The sequence below is a fragment of the Myotis myotis genome, unplaced genomic scaffold, assembly GCF_014108235.1.
Source record: "Myotis myotis isolate mMyoMyo1 unplaced genomic scaffold, mMyoMyo1.p scaffold_m19_p_5, whole genome shotgun sequence".
Classification (NCBI taxonomy): domain Eukaryota; kingdom Metazoa; phylum Chordata; class Mammalia; order Chiroptera; family Vespertilionidae; genus Myotis; species Myotis myotis.
In genome coordinates, this window is record NW_023416357.1 from 88,926,587 (window position 1) to 88,947,019 (window position 20,433).

General features: G+C 51.0%; 1 protein-coding gene across 8 annotated transcripts in view; it reads left to right on the top strand.

The window, feature by feature from the left end:
* Positions 1-626: 626 nt before the first annotated feature.
* The window catches only part of SYT17 (synaptotagmin 17), a 71,644-nt gene continuing 51,837 nt past the window's right edge, over positions 627-20,433 (top strand). The window contains exons 1-5 of one of the 8 annotated variants that reach the window (XM_036307724.1): positions 627-1,055; positions 4,671-4,693; positions 5,342-5,490; positions 12,113-12,261; positions 13,688-14,307. In XM_036307724.1, the coding sequence (XP_036163617.1) occupies positions 12,114-12,261; positions 13,688-14,307 (768 nt within the window). In that variant the 5' untranslated portion in view covers positions 627-1,055; positions 4,671-4,693; positions 5,342-5,490; position 12,113. Of the gene's footprint in view, positions 1,056-4,155; positions 4,539-4,670; positions 4,694-5,341; positions 5,491-11,363; positions 11,850-12,112; positions 12,262-13,687; positions 14,308-20,433 lie in introns of those variants that run through there. The other 7 variants (XM_036307721.1, XM_036307726.1, XM_036307725.1 and 4 more) reach the window with 7 other exon arrangements.

A 20,433-nucleotide genomic window follows, 5' to 3' on the forward strand; every position in this document is an offset into this window, starting at 1 on the left:
AGAGAGCGGCGGAGGGCAATGTGCCACCTCAGCTCCCCCAGTGGAGAGCCAGCCCCAGCTCTGTGGCCTTGGGGTGGGAGGACCGGCTCGGAGGAGGCGTCCAGGCCCAGGGCGCCCCAACCACGTGGGGAAGCTGCGGATGGACACGCCCTGGGGCGCACGACCGGTGGCGCGGAGCTTCCAGCGGGCAGAGGCGCTCACGACTCTGGGCACGACGCTGGGTGGCGCTGCCGGGCCGCCCCGCGCCAGACCTGTTGCGCGGAGGGCGCTTGTCGGCCAGGTTAGGGGAAAGGGGTGCTCCGCTCTCTCCCCGAGCCCCCTGCGTCCTCGGCCGCATCTCCCCTGGGGAGTCTACGCCCCCATCTTAACGTGAGACTCTCATTCACTTGCCTCTGCATTCCTCACGGCAACAGTTCTAGGCGCGTCGGGGGGGGGGGGGGGATAAAGTTTTCCCGAGCTGGTCTGGGAGAGGGCGGGGTTGGGCAGGACCCTCCCGGCCACAGACTCCACGGCTGGACTGGGCCCTCTGCCACCCCGGGGGCTCTGCTCTCGGGGAGGTGCCAGCCCCGGCGCCGACCGATGGCTGACCCTGCCCGCCCTCTCCCACCCGCTTCCCAGTCCCCATCCCCTCCCCCGCCTCCCGCGCACCGGCCCGGCGTCTCCGCCCCTCCCGCGCCGGGGTCGCTGCGTCCCCGGCTGCCCCCGGCTCCCTCCTCAGGCGCCCTGGCCTCATTCCAGCCTGGGAGCGCCTCGGGGGGAGCGCGGGACAGCGAGGGAGGCCGAGGCGGGGGCCCTGGGCACCTCAGCTCTCCCAACCTGCAGGCGGCCCCGACTCCGGGAGCCGAAACGCAGGGGAAGGCAAGGACCCGGCGGCCGGCGGAGGGGCGGGCGCCGCTCATCAGCCACGCCAGTCACGTCTGGGGCCGCCCGGCCGCCTTTTCTTCCTTTCCCCCTTTGCTTTCTCCCCCCGCTCCCCTCGGCGAGGGCAAAGTGGCCGTGGCGGCGCCATGCCCGGGCCGGAGTGAGTCGCGCGGGCGAAAATGGCGTACATCCAGGTAGGGCTGGGGCTGGGGGCCAGGTCCGGGTGTGGGTGGGGAGGCCGTGCCCCCTTCGACCGTGAGCGCGCGTAAGGGAGGGCTCGCGGCTGCGCTCCCGCAAACTTGCCTGGGGAAAAAGGGTGCCCGAGCGCAGCAACCTGTGCGCCCCAGGAGAAGAGGCTGGGTACCCCCACACCCCCTCATGCAGGGCCCCTTGCGGACTCTGCACGGGCGCTTTCACCTCCTGGGGACGGAAGGGGGGGGACGTGAGACAGACTTTTCTTCCCACTCCCCAATTCCCCTCCCTTGGCACCCCACCCCAGGGAGGGGCCGAGGCGAGCGGCCCGGGGCGTCCCAGCCACCCGGCCCGCCAGCTGCGGTTGCCTTGGTGACGGCCGGGCTAATTGGCAGGCGGAGTGAGCCTGAGGCAGCTGTTCTGGCCAGGAGGGACAAGGACGTTGTCTCTTCGGGCACTGGGTGCTAGGGGTGGGGGACACACCAGGGGCGTGCTGGTGCTGGTGCTGGTGGGGCAGCCGATTGCTTAGGGCCTAAGGCCATTGCCTGGGGGTTGGGAGTTGTGGACCCCCATCATTTGGGGGAAACTCCCCTAAGAATCCTCGGCCAAAATCATTTCCAAGCGTGATTTTTTTGGAGGGGGATGGAAAGTGGGGGAGAGCTGCTTGACTAAGAGACCTTTCTCCTTAATACAAGGCTGGAAGCGGTGACAGGTCAGCGCCAAGGTCATGCAGTCAGACCCTTTGCTTGCTTCTGGGACTGGCTCCTCTGAGCCGGGCAGAGAAGCCTCCAGGCTCCCACATCCAGGGTGCATCTGGGCTCACTTCTCATCTCCTCCACCACAGTTGGGGGGCTGCTGGTCCCCGAGTTTCCCTCTGGCTCACACATCCCCTCAATTTGTCCTCAGACTTCTTATTCGGCCAGGAACTCTGCTCTGTCACCTGGCTAGCCTCCTCATCTCTCCTGGTTTAGGTTCGCTCCATTGGCTCCCCTTTCATGAAATCCCTAGGTCATCTTTTCAAGTTCATTGTAGGTCACGTCCACACCCACTGTGTGCTGGATGTTGTTAGGAGGACTATTCAATAGTCACTCAACAAACAGTTGGGTGACCACCTATTATGTGTGCGCACTGGGGACACAGCTGTGAAAACAGCATGGTCCCTGCCTCTCAGAATGCAAATCTAGTGAGACACGAAGAACGTCTGAACAGGCTTGTACGGTTCTTATTGCCCACCTTCAGCACCAAGGCGACACAGCTGCTTAGGGGTCCTGGTGAGATCTAAACGTGGGGCTCAGGGAGGTTTTTGTTAGGCGTCCAGTATGGGGATGGCCTGGTGATGCTGCCTTCACTTCTAGAACAAGTTGTTGAACTTTTTCTGTAAAGGGCCAGGTAGTACATATTTGTTTCTTCGAAGGCTGCAAGGGTCTGTGTCTCAACTATTCTGCTCTGACTGTGGTGCTGAACAGCCATAGACAATAGTCAATGAATGGGCGTGGCTGTGTCCCAATAAAACTTTATTTGTGAACACTGAAATTCGAATTTCGTATATTTTGCATGAGTCAAGGAGTATTAATCTCCTTCTGACTTTTTTCCCCAAACATTTAAAAGTGTACAAACTGTTCTTAGCTGAAGTGCCGCACAGAAATAGGCTGGCTGCGGGCTGGATTTCTCAGCCCTGTTATAGAATGTCTGTGTTTGCTTTCATCCTGTTTCTTTCTGGCTTGAATCAGTTCTCCTCCATTGGATCAAACACGTGAACCCAGGAGGCCCAGGGCGAGGAAAGGCTCACAAAGCTTGCTGATAGCATCAGAGCATCTTCCCTTTCCTCTTTCTTCATCTTCCTTGGTTTTTCTTTGCTCTCTGACACTTACCTTGCACCTGGGTCTTGAGAAGGCTGGCTGGTTTTTCCTTAGCAGGGACCCTGAGGTGGCCTTATCTCTGCTCATCACGGTTTTATAAACGGCTCTCTGATCGCCACATACGGAGGAAAGGCTTCCCTAAATGAAGATAATGGGCATGGATTGTGAAAAAGCATCCCTTTATCCTTGTACTTTGTTGGAAGCTTTTTAAAGCACTTGCTCTTGTATGCCCGATGAGGACATAGCTTTTTGCTGCTTTGCTCACCAAGATAGTCCCTGGTGCCTGGTTGGTTCCAACTGGCCTTGAGAAACCATCCTGTTCTCACGAACCACAGAGAGGGGGCAGATATTTTGCAGCTGGGCAACACACAAGCATTTTCACAGCGTCCTGGGTTAGTCTTTCCATAGAGGAAAGAGGTAACTGAGGCTCAGAGTGGCCCCTTCACTTGCCCAAGTCACATGATTGATTGGCTAGTGGTGAGGCCAGGACTAGCACTGTCTCTACTCAGCTCTTTGCGTGTAACGGCACACCCAGCAGGTCTTGTTCTGGTTTGAGTTTTGCTTTTGGAAGAGTTTGTGATTAGTGCCCGAGACTTTGTTTTCCAAGCTGCAGCCATATCCTTACCACTTCAAGGGTTTTGAATTTTTCACGAGCTATGTACCACCTGTACTGTTATTTACTTAATATTTTTTTCTATAAATGGACTCACACTTTTATTAATTTAAAAACTCATATGAAAGGGAAACTTTATGTCAAAACCATTTTTAGAAAACCAGGATGACTTGATATAAGCAGAAGGCAATTGGACAAAAGAACCACAATTAGAATAATGCCACAATCTTGGATTCTAGCTAGAAAGGGCTCCCTGCAAGGCTCTGAGCTGGGAGGGGGCCTTCTCTCTGTTTAAAAAGGAAGGGGTGGAGAAGATTAGAAAGATGTTATTGAGTCTTTCTCCTCCTTGCAAGAGAATTGAAAAAAAAATAACTTACTCCCTCTTGGTTCAAAGTTCTGAGTTTGAGTCCTGCCTCAGTTCATCTCTGAGACATGTCCCAGGCTAGGATGTGGAACTCCTCCTAACCTACCTGGTTTACTTGGCCCCTTTGGACAGTCATCAAGACTCTTCCCTGGAAGAGGGGAGGGAGCCTGTGACTTAGGAACCTGTGAGAAGAAGATGGGATGTGGGGCAGGGGGGCGGCAAAGAAGGGGGGCAGCCCATCCCTCCTCCAAGGACCAGATTATGGCTTCCTTTTTGGCTCCCTCTACTTGTGGGTGGTCTTATGAAGCTTCCCACCATCTCCATTGGCGCAGAATTGGAAGGTAGGGCCTCCAGGAGGGTTGGGGAGCCAAGTCACATCCACTCGGTGCCTGCCTGCATGTTAGCAAATCATGTCTTTTGGGGTTGGCTTCATGGTTATTTCTGTATAGGAAGGTTTGCTCTTCTGAAGTGTGGCTGCATTGGCTAGCATGACTATCTATCCACCCGCACTGATTCATAACAGCATACGGTGCACATCAAACCGAAATGCTCAAGTTTCCCATTTATTCGGTGTTGGCTAGCCGGGAGGCTACCCGCAGCCCTGAAGATAGCAACACCTAGTTAGGAAGTCAGCTCCCTCCCCAGGATGGTAAGTGGAAAGATCCAGGGCTTTTTCTTTTTCTTTTCTGAGTTGCTGGAATATTGCTAAACTGGTCTTGTCTCTCTCTTTTTGTCGCCCCCACCCCCTCCACCCCGTGGCTTCATCTTGGATCTCTAAAAGGGCAGTTGGAACCTTTAAACGAGGTGGGTTAATTCAATGACTCGTTTGGTCTGGCTTCTAATCAAGAAATGCTTGCTTTTCATTTTGGAGTCTTGTGTGAGGCTGTGGGGAATATTGAATATTAAACAGCCACCGGATGTTGATAAGGGCACTGTTTCCATGCCTTTCTATGGCAGGGAGATCCCGGTGAAAAGGCACTAGATGACAAGATAGGTTTCCCTCCCCACCCCCTACTTATTCCATTTGATTATCTCTGTGTGCTTTCATGTCACTGAGATTATCTTTTTGAAAAAGACTATTTTTGCTTTGCTCTCAAAAAGACAGACTAATATTCATTGTGTTTCGGAACATATTGTGTAACCCTCACCACGGTGGGTATGCCGCCCACATGTCAAGAAAGACGTTCCCATAAACTACAAAAGAAACTACCTGCAAATGTCTCGCTGGCTATTAATGGCTCCGGCGAGTTGGTGTTTGCCATCTTTGTGCCTGCAATTGGTAAACAGAAATGGAAAACATTTTGTTCCAAGTGTTGACAGACCTCCTGCATGTCGTTATGTCTCACCAGGGATGGGCTGCTTGTAATTCGGGTGTTTTTCCTTTTCCTCCTCTCCACCCTTCCTGCGTCTCCTCTCGCCCCCCTCCCCGCCCACCTCCCCCAATGGCCTCAGGGTTTTCTTTCTAGAATCTCTGATCTGCTGCTGTGCAGATGGACCTGCCGGCACTGCTGTCAGAAGTGTTACGAGTCCAGCTGTTGCCAGTCGAGTGAGGATGAAGTTGAAATTCTGGGACCTTTTCCTGCCCAGACTCCTCCCTGGCTGTAAGTAACACTGCTCTCAACTGCCTTGAAAGCAATCTCAAGACCTTTTTTTTATTCTCTGTTTCTGAGAGGGGGTAGGACCTGGGGAAGGAGGATTTGAGGTATGAAAGCAGGGAAGGCCTGGTGCCCATTGACCTCTTTGCCACTGATGGGACATGCTCTGTGCCTCTCTCTTTTTTTTTTTTTTTTTTTTTTTGGCAAGCTGGTGAGACCAGCTGGTGGTGGGACTTCTGTTCAGCTAGTTTCACATCTTCTGAGATGTGAACTGTGTAATGCTAAACATGTGGGCACTTTTAATCACGTTGGGTGTCATTCCAAGCGGAAAAAGCGATCTGTGAGCATCTATAGTCTTCAAGGGCTGTCGATTCTAAAGGTGTCCACCCAAGTCAGTACCTGGCAACTGGCCTGGCAGCTGACCCAGTGCTTGGCACATGGTAGATGCTTATAAATGTTTGTTGCCTGGCCGGGTAGATGGAATGAACAAACAAGTGTATCTTAGCTGATCTGACCAAGAGCTTCAGAAATAGGGAAGCCGAAAAGCACCTCCAGGCTTCATCCTGTCCTCCAACGCTGTTTATGCTCTCCCTGGCGTCTTTCATTTTATTTCCAGTTCGTTCTCCTCCCGCGCCTGCATACAACATCTCCATCTGCCAGTCCCTCAGATATTTTGGGAACGCAGTTTTGAAGCTTTTGAGCCACGTGTCTGGCCCATCTCTCTGTGGCTGGGAGAGGAACGTGGCCAGAGAGTCTGGGTTGAGTCTAGAGCAGGGTGGGCAAACTTTTTACTCGAGGGCCACAATGGGTTCTTAAACTGGACTGGAGGGCCGGAACAAAAGCATGGATGGAGTGTTTGTGTGAACTAATATAAATTCAAAGTCAACATCATTACATAAAAGGGTACGGTCTTTTTTTTTTTAGTTTTATTCATTTCAAACGGGCCAGATCCCGCCCGCGGGCCGTAGTTTGCCCACGGCTGGTCTAGAGGGTCTGGGAATCATCGAGTACCACTTCTTATGATACGGAGCGGGAGGCCCCGAGAGGAGAGACAGTGCACGTGCCCACAGCTGGAGCCTCCATGGGGACCCAGTGCCGCCTCAGCTAAATCCTTGGGCTGAAGCTCCAGAAGCTTCTGGTGCCCCATCTTTCCCTCCATACTGGGGGGAGGGTGGGGGTGCGGGGCGGGTCATGCTTCAGTTCTTCCTCTCATTTTCTGTTTTTAGAGGCAAGTATTGCATATTTCCATAACAAAGTGGTTCTGTGTCAGGTTCTGTGAGTTGATATCCTATTTTTTCTACTTTTTCCTAGTTCTGTGACCTTGAGCAAGTTGCTTGATCTCTCTCTCTGCCTTGATTTTCCCATCTGTAAAATGGGGATGATAAAAATAATAGTATTTATTTCATAGGGTTGTTGTGGTGATTGCATGAATTAGTGTATGGAAAAGGACTTAAGAACGCTTGACACCTAGATGAGAGTCTTTTTACCCTGTTTTTGTCTCAGTTTCCTCATCTGTGAAGTGGGAACAGTAATATGACTTATTTTATATGGCTGTTATTCAGAGTAATGAGATATGCACATACCATGCTTATCACAGTAGTGAGTATTCATTTCTATCATTGTATTGATAGGGATTCTTTAAACTGATTTAGAGGCGATGTTAAGGCACTCTTCCATTATTCATAGGTAGTGACCTAATCCCGCAGATGTGTGCAGAGTTGATTGTTTGGTGAAATCGACTCATTAATCAAGAGCTCAGTCCCATTTTCCAGTGCCCTGTGTGACGGAGATTGGCTTAGCCCATCTGGTGTCTTTTCTTTGAAGAATGCCAGCTCTGTGAGGGCAGGGTTTCTCTCTGTCTAACTCCAAAAAAATAGTTGTTGACCAGCTGACTGACGTACAGGCAGAAATTGAATCCTGAAAGCATCAGTCATCCAATTGAGCCCGGCCGGTGGCTCAGTGGTTGAGTGTCGACCCATGAACCAATAGGTCGCTGGTTCTGTTCCTCCTGGCCAGGCACATGCCTCGGTGTGCAGGAGGCAGCCGATCGATGTTTCTCTTTTATTGATGTTTCTATCTCTCTATCCCTCTCCTTTCCTCTTTAAAACTCTAAAAAAAAAAAAAAAAATGTAATCTCAGTTTCTTCGGTAGTTATTTCTTGAGTACACCCTGCAGGCACTCAATAGAGTCCTATTGCTGTACTCGGGGGATTTAAAGTCTAGTATAGGGGCCCTGGTTGGGTGGCTTAGTTGGTGGAGCGTTTGCTGTTCACTGAAAGGTTGTGGGTTCAATTCTCAGTGAGGGCACATACCTAAGTTTGGGGTTCGATCCCCTGTTGGTGTGAGCATGGGAGACAACCAATTGATGTTTCTATCTCCTTTCCTGTCTCTCGAAAATCAATAAAAAAACATATCCTTGGGTGAGAATTAAAACAAAAGCAACTCGTATAGGAGATAAGGCGAGTACTTAAGTCCAGGCCCCCCTCTCGAGTTATGCATTCACACCCCGCACACCCATATGACAGTCCTGCATAGAGTTTCCAATGGAAAAATCCAGGGGGAATGGCTTCATCCAGGCATAGCTGGATCCAGAGGCTTAAATACTGACTGGGAGTGCATGCGTGTGCGCTCTCTGTCGTTGTGTCCTTTGTATTGGCCTCATTCTTAAGCTTCTTCTTCTCTGCCCCATTCTTAACAGCAACAAAAACACCAGGAAGCGCTCTTTGCCCTGGTTTGGTGTAAATGTGCCCAATCACTTTTTCTTGGAGGAGACAGTGCTAGGATCATTCATCCCCGGGTTGCCTGACCATCCTGGACCCAGGGGCAGGGTCGTTCCCCCTGGAAACACTTGAACTAAGCTAGTAGAACAGGGTTGGCACACTTTCCCTGTAAAGGGCCCGATAGTAAATATTTCAGCCTCATGGGCTTATTCTAGTCAATTCTGCCGTTGCCGTGCGGAAGCAACCGTAGTCAATACATTAATGAATGACGTGGCTGTGTTCCAGTAACACTTCATTTACAAAATCAGGCTGTGGATTTGGCCCTGTGGTTCGCTGACCTTTGTACTAGCCCAGTGATGGCGAACCTTTTGAGCTCGGCGTGTCAGCATTTTGAAAAACCCTAACTTAACTCTGGTGCTGTGTCACATACAGAAATTTTTTTGATATTTGCAACCACAGTAAAACAAAGACTTATATTTTTGATAATTTATTTTATATCTTTAAATGCCATTTAGCAAAGAAAAATCAACCAAAAAAATGAGTTCGCGTGTCACCTCTGACACGCGTGTCATAGGTTCGCCATCACTGCACTAGACAGTTTGGATGCTGTGACTGGATCCAGGGCAGGCAAACACGACACATGGACACTACGTCTTGGAAGAGTTGTGAGGATCGTAGAAAATGAGCCTGCAAACTCTGATCATGCAGGGTCTTGAATGCCAGATTAAGGAATTTGGATTTTCTTTTGAACCAGTAGGGAACCTGATAGACACTGAAAATCATAATCTGTTTGCCCCCAGATATCTGGATGAAGTGTTCCAGATGCCCAGGCACTGAGCTGGATGACAGTTGCGCTTTGACCAGGCTACTGACCCTTTGGGCATGCAGAGGATTCTTTCAGGGGCAGGGGTTGGACCCTCTGGGAAGACAGTTCTTTTGGTTTTGCCACAAGCAGAGAAGTGGGCTGAGAACTTCCAGCAGAGCCAACACACCACGCAACTTCTGGAGGCGCCGTTGACTGGTGGTTATTATGAATGGTACCACCTAGAGTCGTGCAGTCTGCAGCCTGGACACTGTACATGACCTCCATGCTTCCGGGGGTGAGCCAGGTCTTCCTGGAATCCTGGGCATCACTGAGTGCATTTTTGGCACTCAGCACAGTGCAAAGTGTTAAGAGAAATCTGGAAAGGGGAAGCGGGTTCAGTCATTCAGAGAGCGAGTTTACAGCTTGTGCTTTCCCCAGCTTTATTTACCAAGTGGGCAGTTGCATGTTATCAAACAGGCAGGGAGTAGAAATGTCAAGTGCACAGGCTTTGCAGTGCTGCTCCTGCTGTGATATTTGAGCCCAGAACCACAGGGCTGGCAGATGAGCTGGTTCTTTGTGTGGGCGACACATCATTAGTTGTCACATGTGCTTCTGTCATGGGGGCCCCCAGCTTTCCTTGGCTGGGCTGGCCTAGTGAGGGTCAGGAAAACTGTACCGTCCAGCTGGCTCCTTGGGGGCAGTGCCAGAAAGACCCTCATTGAAGAGTGAATTAATGTCAGGTTATTTGTTTCTACAACTAGCATGTGCTGAGTACCTACTGTGTACAAAGCTCCACAGGCCTTGCAGGGGATGCCCAGCTCAGACGTGTGGCACTGTGATCCGGAGCCTGGCATTGCTTGACTCAGTTGGGTTTCTACCATTTAACAGTGGTGCCAATTAATTATCCATCCCTCTCCCCACCCTACCCTGGGGCTTATATTTCCTCACCTGTAAAAGGGGCACGGTTATTAATAACAACTAACTCCCAGGTTGTTTTAAGGGTGAAATGAGATGGTTCATACAGAACATTTAGCCCAGTGCCCAGCACATAGTGGGCACTCAGCACCTGGTACCTTTGATCATAGTAGGTACATGTCTCACCACTAAGAAGTGTATCCTGTCATAGGAGGGTTGACAAGACATGCACTCAGATCATTGCGACACAAGATAAATGGGATAAGAACCACAGGAAGGGTGTATTCATTCACTCACTGAGAAAATAAATGTGGAACACCCAGGTGCGCCAGGTAGTAAGGCAAGGTTGGCAGTGGTGACAGATAAGACAGATACAGTCGCTGCCCATGTGGAGCTGAAGCTTGGTGTCAGATGCAGAAGAGAAGCAAGCAAGCCACAACTGAAGATAAGTGATGCGCAATGTCAAAGAGAGACAAGCAGGTGCAGGGATAAGGGTGGAAGGGGGTAGGAGGAGGTGACGGGGACAGGGTGGGGCCTCTCTGAGGAGATGCTATCGAAGCTGAGACCTGAATGATGACAAGGAACCAAACAGGCAATGGGGACTGGAAGAGCATTCGGCGCAGTGTGTGGGAGGAAGGCAGGGAGACCTGGTGGTTGCAGAGGATGTGGGGTGGCTCAGGCCTACACTGGTGCTGTGTCAGAGGGCTTCAGCCCAGGCCCTGGGGGCCGATGGCATTTAAGCTGGTCCTGGAAGGCTGGATGGGACCTCACAGGTGGAGGTGACCGCCACAGAGGTATGACAGTGGGGGGACAGGCTGTGCAGGTGGAGGTGCCCCCGTGACTCCTTCCGTGGAAGATGCTACAGCTTTCATTTAAGGGAGAGCAAGAACGATTGGCACAGTGTAATCCCATCTCTGTGACCTCCCCAACTTTCCACCCCCCACATTTCATCTGCTATGTTCTAGAGACCAGGATCAGGGGGCAGGCGAGGACTGTGCGTTTCCCGGCCTTATCACAGCCCCGGTCTTGTCCTCGCCGTGACCCTTATATCACTTTGGAAGAACATCAGATCCATCTCATTTCATGCACAGGATGCGTCGGAAGACCTTGGAGAATTCGAAACTTGCATTTTTCAGGACTAGTTTCCCTGCAGGCTTAAATGTCAAGCTGGGGGATGCAGGCTTAGAACATATCAATCCACAGCTGAGAGCTTGGGGCGTGTTATTAGCAACATCCATCTCACGGCCACTTTGCCAGCTTTTGTCCCCTCCATTTTCCTCCCCGCAGCACCCTAATCTAGCAGCCTTATGAATATTGGGGGAGTCTTAAAGACACCAGTTATGCGAGCTGAAATGTATTGCGCACCTACCTCCAGCATGCCAAGCCCTGTTCTAAACGTTTCATATGTGTGAACGCATTCAGTGTTCACAGCAGCCATGCCAGGTGGGCACCGTTTTACAGAGAGGGAGATGGAGACACAGAGAGAGGAAGGGACTCGCCCAAAGTCACCCAGCCAGGGTTCAAACCGAGAGGTCCTGCTCTTTAATTACTACTCTGTGTCTCCCCACCGTCCGACCCAAGGCTTTTCATCTTTTCATTGGGAGCACATTGCATCGTGCCTGCTGCTAATTCATAGCTGTTTCTTAACATCAAACTATTGTTCTTCAATCATTGATTCTCAGGGCCGTTTTGTAGCTATAGCCCTGCCTCTCAAAGAACCCTTGAGTGACATTGTTATGGATATTTTTAAAAGATGTTAAACTGCAGACAGAGTGGCTGTTGGGATAGCAGAGCATTTCTCACCAAGAGCCACTTGTTAAAGTTGGGATGCACATGAACAGCCACATGGTTCCTTCCGGACTGAAGATTGACAGGTCTCCTCTTGGCTAGTCAAAGTGGCGCCCCGCCTCCATGGCCACATCCTGAGTAAGTTCCCACATCTGTCCCTCCGGCCCCAGCTTTGACTGATTGTTCTAAATTGGGAAATATTCATTCATATCATTTCACATTTTGTGCAAAAAGCAAGACGTTATTGAGAGTTTGGGGCTACCACACCATTTCACATTTGCATGATCCCAAGCTGCAATAAACGGCATGAGAGCGGTTTCCTCGTGGTCTATTCTCCAAGGGCAGAGATGCCCGTCCCTGGGGATTCTTTGACAACCATCGAGACCTCTTCCCTCCCACAGGATGGCCAGCAGGAGCAGTGACAAGGATGGGGACTCTGTCCACACAGCCAATGACGTCCCGCTGACCCCACGTACCAACTCCCCAGATCGAAGATGCTCATCCTCAGACACGTTGAAGTCGACATACAGCCTGACCCGGAGGATTTCAAGTAAGCGTCTCTGCCGTGGCAGGGCGTCCTGGCTCGGGCAGTCTTGTGCTGCTCACCTCCCTTCAGAGTCCACGAACTAATCCCACTAGCGGGGTCCCAGACAGAGGAGGGGAGCTGGCTTTCCCAGACACTCAGCAGCAGCCCCAAGGAAAGATGTGAAGGACACGATTGTTCCTGGGAGGGGTAGAGTGGGATGACAGTCAGACAGGATGACGGAGCGATAATGACAACGTGGCAGAAATGCCTTGCAGTGATCGTTTTGACTGATTTTTGGTTTTGCTGATCACTTTTCCTTGAATTGGCTCAACTGATTGACATTGTCAGCATATATCATTTCAGACCCCAAAGGCAAGTGTCACCATGTTATATGCAGGGCTTGCAAATTCTAGTACTCCAGGGTCCAGGTGGGTTGTGTCAGTAACTGAGTAAAGAGGGTTGGATAGAGATAAATATCACCCTGATGCAATGACAAATGGGAGCCGATTCTCAGCCTTGAGAGGTACTAGGGCAGGGTGGGGACTGTGGCCAATTGGGAAGCTAATGCCCTGTTAAAGGGTAGCTGCTACTCAGCTGTAGCCATGGGGGATGGTGGGCCCAGTATTGCCTGATTTTCTAAAAGAGAAACTGGAAACCTGGGTTTTCAGATGAAACTTTCTTACTTTTAAGCCCAAATAAAATGCATCTATGGGCTGAATTTGGCTCGCAGGCCACTGAGTTTTTCCCCTCTGATGTATAACGTATGTGTTTGACCATATGGCATGATTTGGGTGGGGAGGAGGAAGGAGGGTAAAGCCTAAGGACTCCCTAAATAGAATCGTTGAAGAAGTATGATAGTTACTTTGAGGTAAGCGCCATCATTGGCTCCATTTCACAGATGGGGAAACTGAGTCCCAGAGAGTCTAAAAGACGTGCCAGAGTCACATGGCTCATTGGTAGTGAGTCATATGGCTCACTAGTAAGTTGCTGAGTTGGAATTTGACCCAGGCACTCCAGCCCCAGGGTCCACTCTGAAAGTGGAGGCAGTATAGGGTAATGGTTAGAGCCACATCTCTGGAGCCACACAGGCCAGGCAGGACCCCGGCTCCGGCTCCTCCTCTTACTAGTTGTGTGACCGTTGGTGAGGGTTTCTGTAAAAGGCTGGGGGTGGTGGGAATAGTCATTGGCCAATACCCTGTGAAGGTTAGATGACCTGCTACATGCAGTGCATTTAGAACAGTGCCTGGCGCTTTGCTGCGGTGATTATGGTGATGGGGCCGATGCTGCCTCAGAATGAATAAGAGGCTTTCAGGTGTGGAGAGCAGAGGGCGAGAGCCTTAGGGAGCAGCGTGGACGATGTGAGAAGCTGGGATATGTTGCCCGCCTCAGGAAGGGGCCAGGTCGGTCCCCTGCGCGGTGGTGTTCATGGTTATTTCTGGCGGCCCTTTAGGTCTGGAGTCCAGACGACCCAGCTCCCCGCTCATCGATATTAAACCCATCGAGTTTGGCGTCTTCAGCGCCAAGAAGGAGCCCATCCAGCCCTCGGTGCTCAGACGGACCTATACCCCCGACGACTATTTCAGAAAGTTCGAGCCGCGGCTGTACTCCCTCGACTCCAGCAGCGACGATGTGGACTTCCTGACGGACGAGGAGATCTTGTCCAAGTACCAGCTGGGCATGCTGCACTTCAGCACCCAGTACGACCTGCTGCACAACCACCTGACGGTGCGGGTGATCGAGGCGCGGGACCTGCCGCCGCCCATCGCCCAGGACGGCTCGCGCCAGGACATGGCACACTCCAACCCCTACGTCAAGATCTGCCTCCTGCCGGACCAGAAGAACTCCAAGCAGACGGGCGTCAAACGCAAGACCCAGAAGCCCGTGTTTGAGGAGCGCTACACCTTCGAGATCCCCTTCCTAGAGGCGCAGAGGAGGACCCTGCTCCTCACCGTGCTGGATTTCGACAAGTTCTCCCGCCACTGCGTCATCGGGAAGGTGTCCGTGCCTCTGTGCGAGGTGGACCTGGTGAAAGGCGGGCACTGGTGGAAGGCGCTGATCCCCAGTTCCCAGGTAAGGAGGCGGGGGTACCATGTCTTCTTCTGGGAGTTTGTGGTTGATTTTTTATGAGGATTTTTATTTTAAAATATCGTTTTGCGCCTTAAAACATTTTATTTTGAAATAATTCTCTACTTACAAGAACTTGCAAACACAGAAGGGAGTTCCCATGTACCCTTCACCCAGCAAACCCCGTGATAAATCTTACACGACCAGAGTACATTCGCACTGGGAAGTGATGGTGGCAGCTAACCTGCAGGCTTTCTCAGTTTGCACCAGTTTTTACATGCACTGCTGTGTGTGTGTGTGTGTGTGTGTGTGTGTGTGTGTGTGTAGGCCTATGAAATTGTATCACATGTATGGATGCATGTAACCACCACCACCCTGGGACTCTCTAGTCATTGATGGCGTGTTATTTAATCAGGAGAGTGATTAGCCTGGGTAGGAAGCTATCAGTCATGTTGACTTTCCCAAATTGATTTGGGAAAAATAAAATGAGGGCTGAAGAACAGGATGATAGATGGATGTTTTGCAGGCAAATTGTGAGATCCCAGCCCAGGAACATGCAATTGGCTGCTTCAGAAGCCACCCATGGACCAGGCTCTGTGCCCAATGGTGGTTAGAGTCCCCGCCCCCCCCCCCCCCTCGCTTGGACACTCTGTGGGCTGGAGGACGACAGTGCTCCCACTGGGGGTGCAGCATGTGCTGGGGGCCCGAGGGAAGGAAAAGCCCGGCCCGGGGAGGCCGGCCCAGCCCCCCTGTGCTGCGGACAGCAGTCCTGTATAACAGGCGGGATTATTTTGCATCAAACACACCGAGGTGCTTCTCGAAGCTGAGCTCTACTGGCCAGGGATTTAATGGTCCAGCACCACAGGTGTAGGGTACAGATGCTGGACATGAGGACTGGAGGGGCTGCCCCACTGCCAGAGTGTCCGTGTCTGCGCATCCTCCGAGATAGGAGGTTTGTTCATCTCTTAGTTTGGATTCCTCAAGAAGAAGACCCTGAGGCAAGGGAGGTCGTTTATTAGGGTTGTGGCACTGGAGGGAACATCAGGAGGAACGGGAAAGGTACATAAAGGGTGCATTTGGGGGCTGGTACCACTGTGGGTGACTGGAATGGAAACTTGCTGGGAAAACTGGGAGCCAGCATCGGACGTGCCTGAGGGTCTTTCTGCCTGACCGGCAAGGGAGCTAACGTTTTTATACACTAACTATTACTAGCTATTGGATGAGGGCTGCTGGGAGAGGAGGAGGTTTATTTCCTGGCCTTTCTGGACTGTTACACTGTCAGATGAAGAGACCTTTGACATCCACAGATGCTGGCCCATGTGCACTGACGTGGTCACGGCCAAGAGATGGTGGGCAAGGTGTTGATAGTGTCTGCTACAATCCTGAGTCCTCCATGTCACGGGATCCGAATGTATTGGGTGCTCTCCATGTATCCTCCTCAGTATTTGATATCACTGGGTTTTCAACTGTCAAAAAAGTTACAGTTGAAAGAGGGGACCCCCTCCCCCAACAAAATAATTTCTTCATGGCCAAGCTCCATTGCTGACATCAGTGGAAGGTCCCGGAGATGCAGAGAATCTTGCCTCCTTTAGGTCTTGGCTGAAATATCACCTTTTCAGCAAAGCCCTCCTGGCATACCTGCCCTAGTTTGGTTCTAATGAATGCTGAGGTCAAGGCGAGGACCTGGGTACAGGTATATTTCGGAGGTGATCCCAGGAAGAAGGAGTGAGGGGCAAGCAGGACACAGGAAGGAGGGGACGTCAGTAGTCAGTGGTGGTTTTTAAAGTCTCCATTCTGTCTGCTGGCGCGTGGACACTGGCCAGGGGGCTCCCTCAGAAGGGCTGGGCAGGAGAGAGAAGGAGACCAGGTGCGCCGGTATCGGCCGGAGCTGAGTCCACATCGAGCAGAACTATGGGAGCATCTGTAGCTGACACCAGAGGCCGCATTCGCTGCACTGCCCTGTTCATGTGGCTGCCTCCACCTTGGGTCCAACTTACCCCTCCCCTTGCTTTATTTTCCTCCATGGCGCTTACCATCATCCCACAGAGCGTGCGTTTTAGGGCCTGTCTTCCATGCTGGCAGGTAAACCCCACGAGGGCAGAGGTGGTGTCTGTTTTGTTCCCCTGCACCGAGAACAGCGCCCGAGGTGAGGTGGAGCTCACTGGGATTTGCTGGGTGAATGAAGGATAGAAGGAAGGATTTCTGTTTTCCTTCTTCCTCCTTCCCTCTCGCACCCCTTCACCTCCCTCTGTCCCTTCCTTTCTCCCATTTTTCCTTTCTTCTTCCTTCTTCCTTTTCTTGTCACACGAAGAAAGGCTCATGGGAACTCGGAGGGAAGAAGGGACTCAGGCTTGCTCGGCCTTTATGCTCTAGAGAGCACAGGCCAGTCGTCTGTGGCTGGGTTTCCCTGAGCAGAGCCCGAGACAGGAATTTGGGTGTGGATTAGCTTCCTAGGGCTGCTGGGACTAAGCACCACACATCGGGTGGCTTAAAACTCAGAAATGGATCTTCTCACAGTCTGGGCGCTAGGAGTCAAAGATCAAGGTGTTGGCAGGGCTGTGCTCTGGGGAACCTGTAGGGAATCCTTCTGCCTCTCTCTGGCTTCTGGCGGTTGCTGGCTTTCCATGTTTCCTGGCTTGAAGCTGCATCAGTCCAATCTCTGCCTCCGTCATCACATGATGTTCTGTGTGTGTCTGTCTCTTCTCTTCTCATAAGGACACCAGTCCTATTGGATTAGAGACCCACCCTGCTCCGCTATGACCTCATCTTAAATAATCACATCTTCAGTGACTCTATTTCCAAATAAGGTCACATTCTGAGGCACTGGGGGTTAAGACGTCAATGTATCTTTGGGCAGGGGCGGGGGGGGGGGGGCAGTGGTTATAATTCAACCCAAAACAAGATGTAGAGAAAACCCTGCAGGGAGGGAGTGAAGCCATCTAGGTAAAGGGTGACAGCTGGGGGGGTTGGGGGGCGGAGGGCACGGCATGGCGTCAAGTGAGGCCTGGCCTACGCCTGATCTGTCCTGGGGAGGGGACTCTGGACTGTGGTGCGCTGCAGTGTTGTTCCTCCGTCAGACAAGCAAGTCAGTCTGGCTGCTAATCAGACCAGGAAATCGGATTTTCAGTCGGGTGGCCATGGGCCTACCTAAAGCTCCTGCACTATAAGCAGGGGTTCTGAACTAGGGGCACGTCTGTGTCTCAAGACATTTGGCAGCGCTGGGAGATATTCTGGGTTTGGTGGATGGAGGTGCTACCGACACCTGCTGGGTGGAGACCAGGGATGCTGCCACCCATCCTGCAATGCAAAGGGCAGCCCCACCGCACAGAATGATCCAAGCAGAAATGCTCGTAGTGCCGAGATAGAGTGAGGAAGCCTGCTGGGGAAGCATGGGGGAACAGAGGTTTGGGGAACGGCAGCGGGATCCGCCCTGACGGGCAAGCTGAGAGCAGGGCTGGTCCCTGAAAGGTGCGGAGGGTTTTTCAGGGACAGACTGTTGTTGGGGGGGAGCCAAGGATGGAGCGGTGAGGAGCAGATCTCCAGGTAGCTGCTTTGCTTTTCATTCCATATGTGGGAAAGGAGATATTGGTTCTAAACAAAAATCCACATCAAGTAAAACAGGCCTGCACTGGAGACGGCAACCAGAATCCTCGCGCAGTGCGCTGAGGCCATCGCTGACTGTCGTGGGAGGCCAGCATCTGCCTTCACCAACACGCTTTGTTGGTCAGTTGGATGGAAGGGGAAGATGCAGTTGTGTAGTGGGGTGGAAGCCACAACTGTGCAGTTTCTCATTTCCAACCTGACTTCATGGTGCCCAGGGTCTGAGTGCGTCTTAGTATCTAGTTCTCATTCTCTGCCTTGGAGAGCCCATGGCTGGGTGGCTGCTGGGTCTCACAGAGAGGCATCCTTGGCTCACAGTAGGGTGTCCCAGACGTCTTGTGCCTTTCAACATTGTGTCTTTGATCTTGGCATTCAAGAACTTAGCAACTAATGGAGCTATAGCATATTTTTTGGTCTCACTGATAAGGTTTGATTAAAAGATAATGGAAATAAAGACAAAGAAACAGGAAGTGTGCTGGGTGATTGTCATAGCTGTCAGGTTACACTGGTCACTGAAAAAAATTCTGCTCATCCAAGTGGCCTGGAGTGAATTGATGCTTTGGCCATTTGGAGGTGAAATCCATGTAGGTGCAACTCTTTTTTTAAAAAAAATTAATAATTGTGGTAAAATACACATAAAATTTACTATGTTACCAGTGTTTAAGTGTATAGTTTAGTGGTATTAAGTACATTCACATTGTTGTGCAACCATCACCCCCATCCATCTCCTGAACTCTTTTTATCTTGCAAAACTGCAACCCATTCCTCCAGCCCCTGGCAAACAACATTCTACTTTGTGTCTCGATGAATTTGAGTCCTTTGGTACCTCATATAAATGGAATCATACAATAGTTGTCTTTTTGTTACTGGCTTGTTTCACTTAGTATGACGTCCCCAGGGTTCATCCGCATTGTAACATGTGGCAGGAGTGCCTTCCTTTCAAAGGCTGAATAATATTCCATTGTGTGTACAGACCCCGTTTTGTTTGTCCATTCATGCATCCATTGATGGACACTTGGGTTGTTGCCACCGTTTTGGTTATTGTGAGCAATGCTGCTATGAGCATGGGTGTACAGGTATTTCTTCAACTCTTTTTTGAACCAGAACCATATCCAGGATGAAGGCAGCTCATTTTCTGTTGAGATCGTGGCTTTGGGCAAGGGGGGTAGAGAGAGTAAACGCCCCGTGGACCTGCGGGAACCTCACAGCACTAGGAGGGACCAGAGTGCTGTTCCGGCCCTTTCACGTTCACTTGTGACTGGAGTCACGCAGCCTTGTGGGCCTGGGCTCACGCGTGTCAGGTGGAGACAGCAGCCTGTCTTCCCTCCCTGGCCGTGCATCTGTGGAGATACAGTCTTCTCCGGAGAAAGTAGCGTCTGGAAGTGAAAGTCCCTCAAATTGGGGACAATAATAATATATTGTACATAATAAATATACAATGAAAACATTATAGGTATAAAAATATTGATTTATTTAGTCAATAAATATTTGTTAGATGCTTATCCTTAGGAGCCCCGAGCTCTGGGGCTACTAATATAGTGTACGTCAGTGAGTGTCTTCTGTGAGCCGAGCAGCGTTCTAAAGGATGTACATGTGCTAACTCGTTTATCCTCACAAGGACCCCTTTACAAAGTGGGCAGCTGGACAGAGAGGAGTTAAGTAACTTGTCCTCTCTACTAGTGGTAGAACTGAGGCTCTTTGGCTCAAAAAAATGATGTTCCATAACCAAGACATTAGACCGGTTCTCTGCAGCAAGCAGAACAAAGCTTCCTGCCCTCGGGGAGCGTACATTTTAGTAGAGGGAGATATGCAGCAAACAAAGGTGTTAACAGATAATGCAGTGTTGGCATTGTCTATGCCAAGAGGAAAATAGAGCAGGAGAGGGATGCTGGGTGGGGAGAAGGGAGAAGCTATTTAGATGGGTGAGGAGATAACATTTTAGTAGAGAGCTGGATGGAATGAGGGAGTAAGCCTGGAGGCTGTTAGGAGAAGACCATTCCAAACAGTGGGTAAAGCGGTGCAAAGGCCCTGAGGCAGGAGCTGGCGTGGCATGTTGACAGTGGGAGTAGAGTGAGTAAGGGGAAAGGCAGCAGGAGATGAGGTGGACTTGGTATAAAAGGTCGTTTCTCATTGATCTTGTCGGCTGAGATAAAGACTTGACATTTATTCCTAAGTGTGATAGGAAGCCCTGGAAAGTTTTGTAAAGGAGGGGTACCCTGGAGAGAAGTCACTGGGGGACACGTTCAGAGACAAGGTATTTATATCTAAAATATATAAAAAACTCCAACACCACTGACCCACGCTGGCCAGGGCCAACAACTCAAAGATAAAAAACACACCCTGATTTAAAAATGGACAACAGTTATGAACTGATGCTTCACAAATGAAGACACATAACAAATTGTCTGTAAGCACATGGAAAGGTGCTCAACATCATCAGCTATCAGGGAAATGCAGATTAGCCAGTTAACTGCCACGATATTTTGAATTTAATTTAAAAAGGCCCGCCGCTTGCGTCTATAGACGCTGATG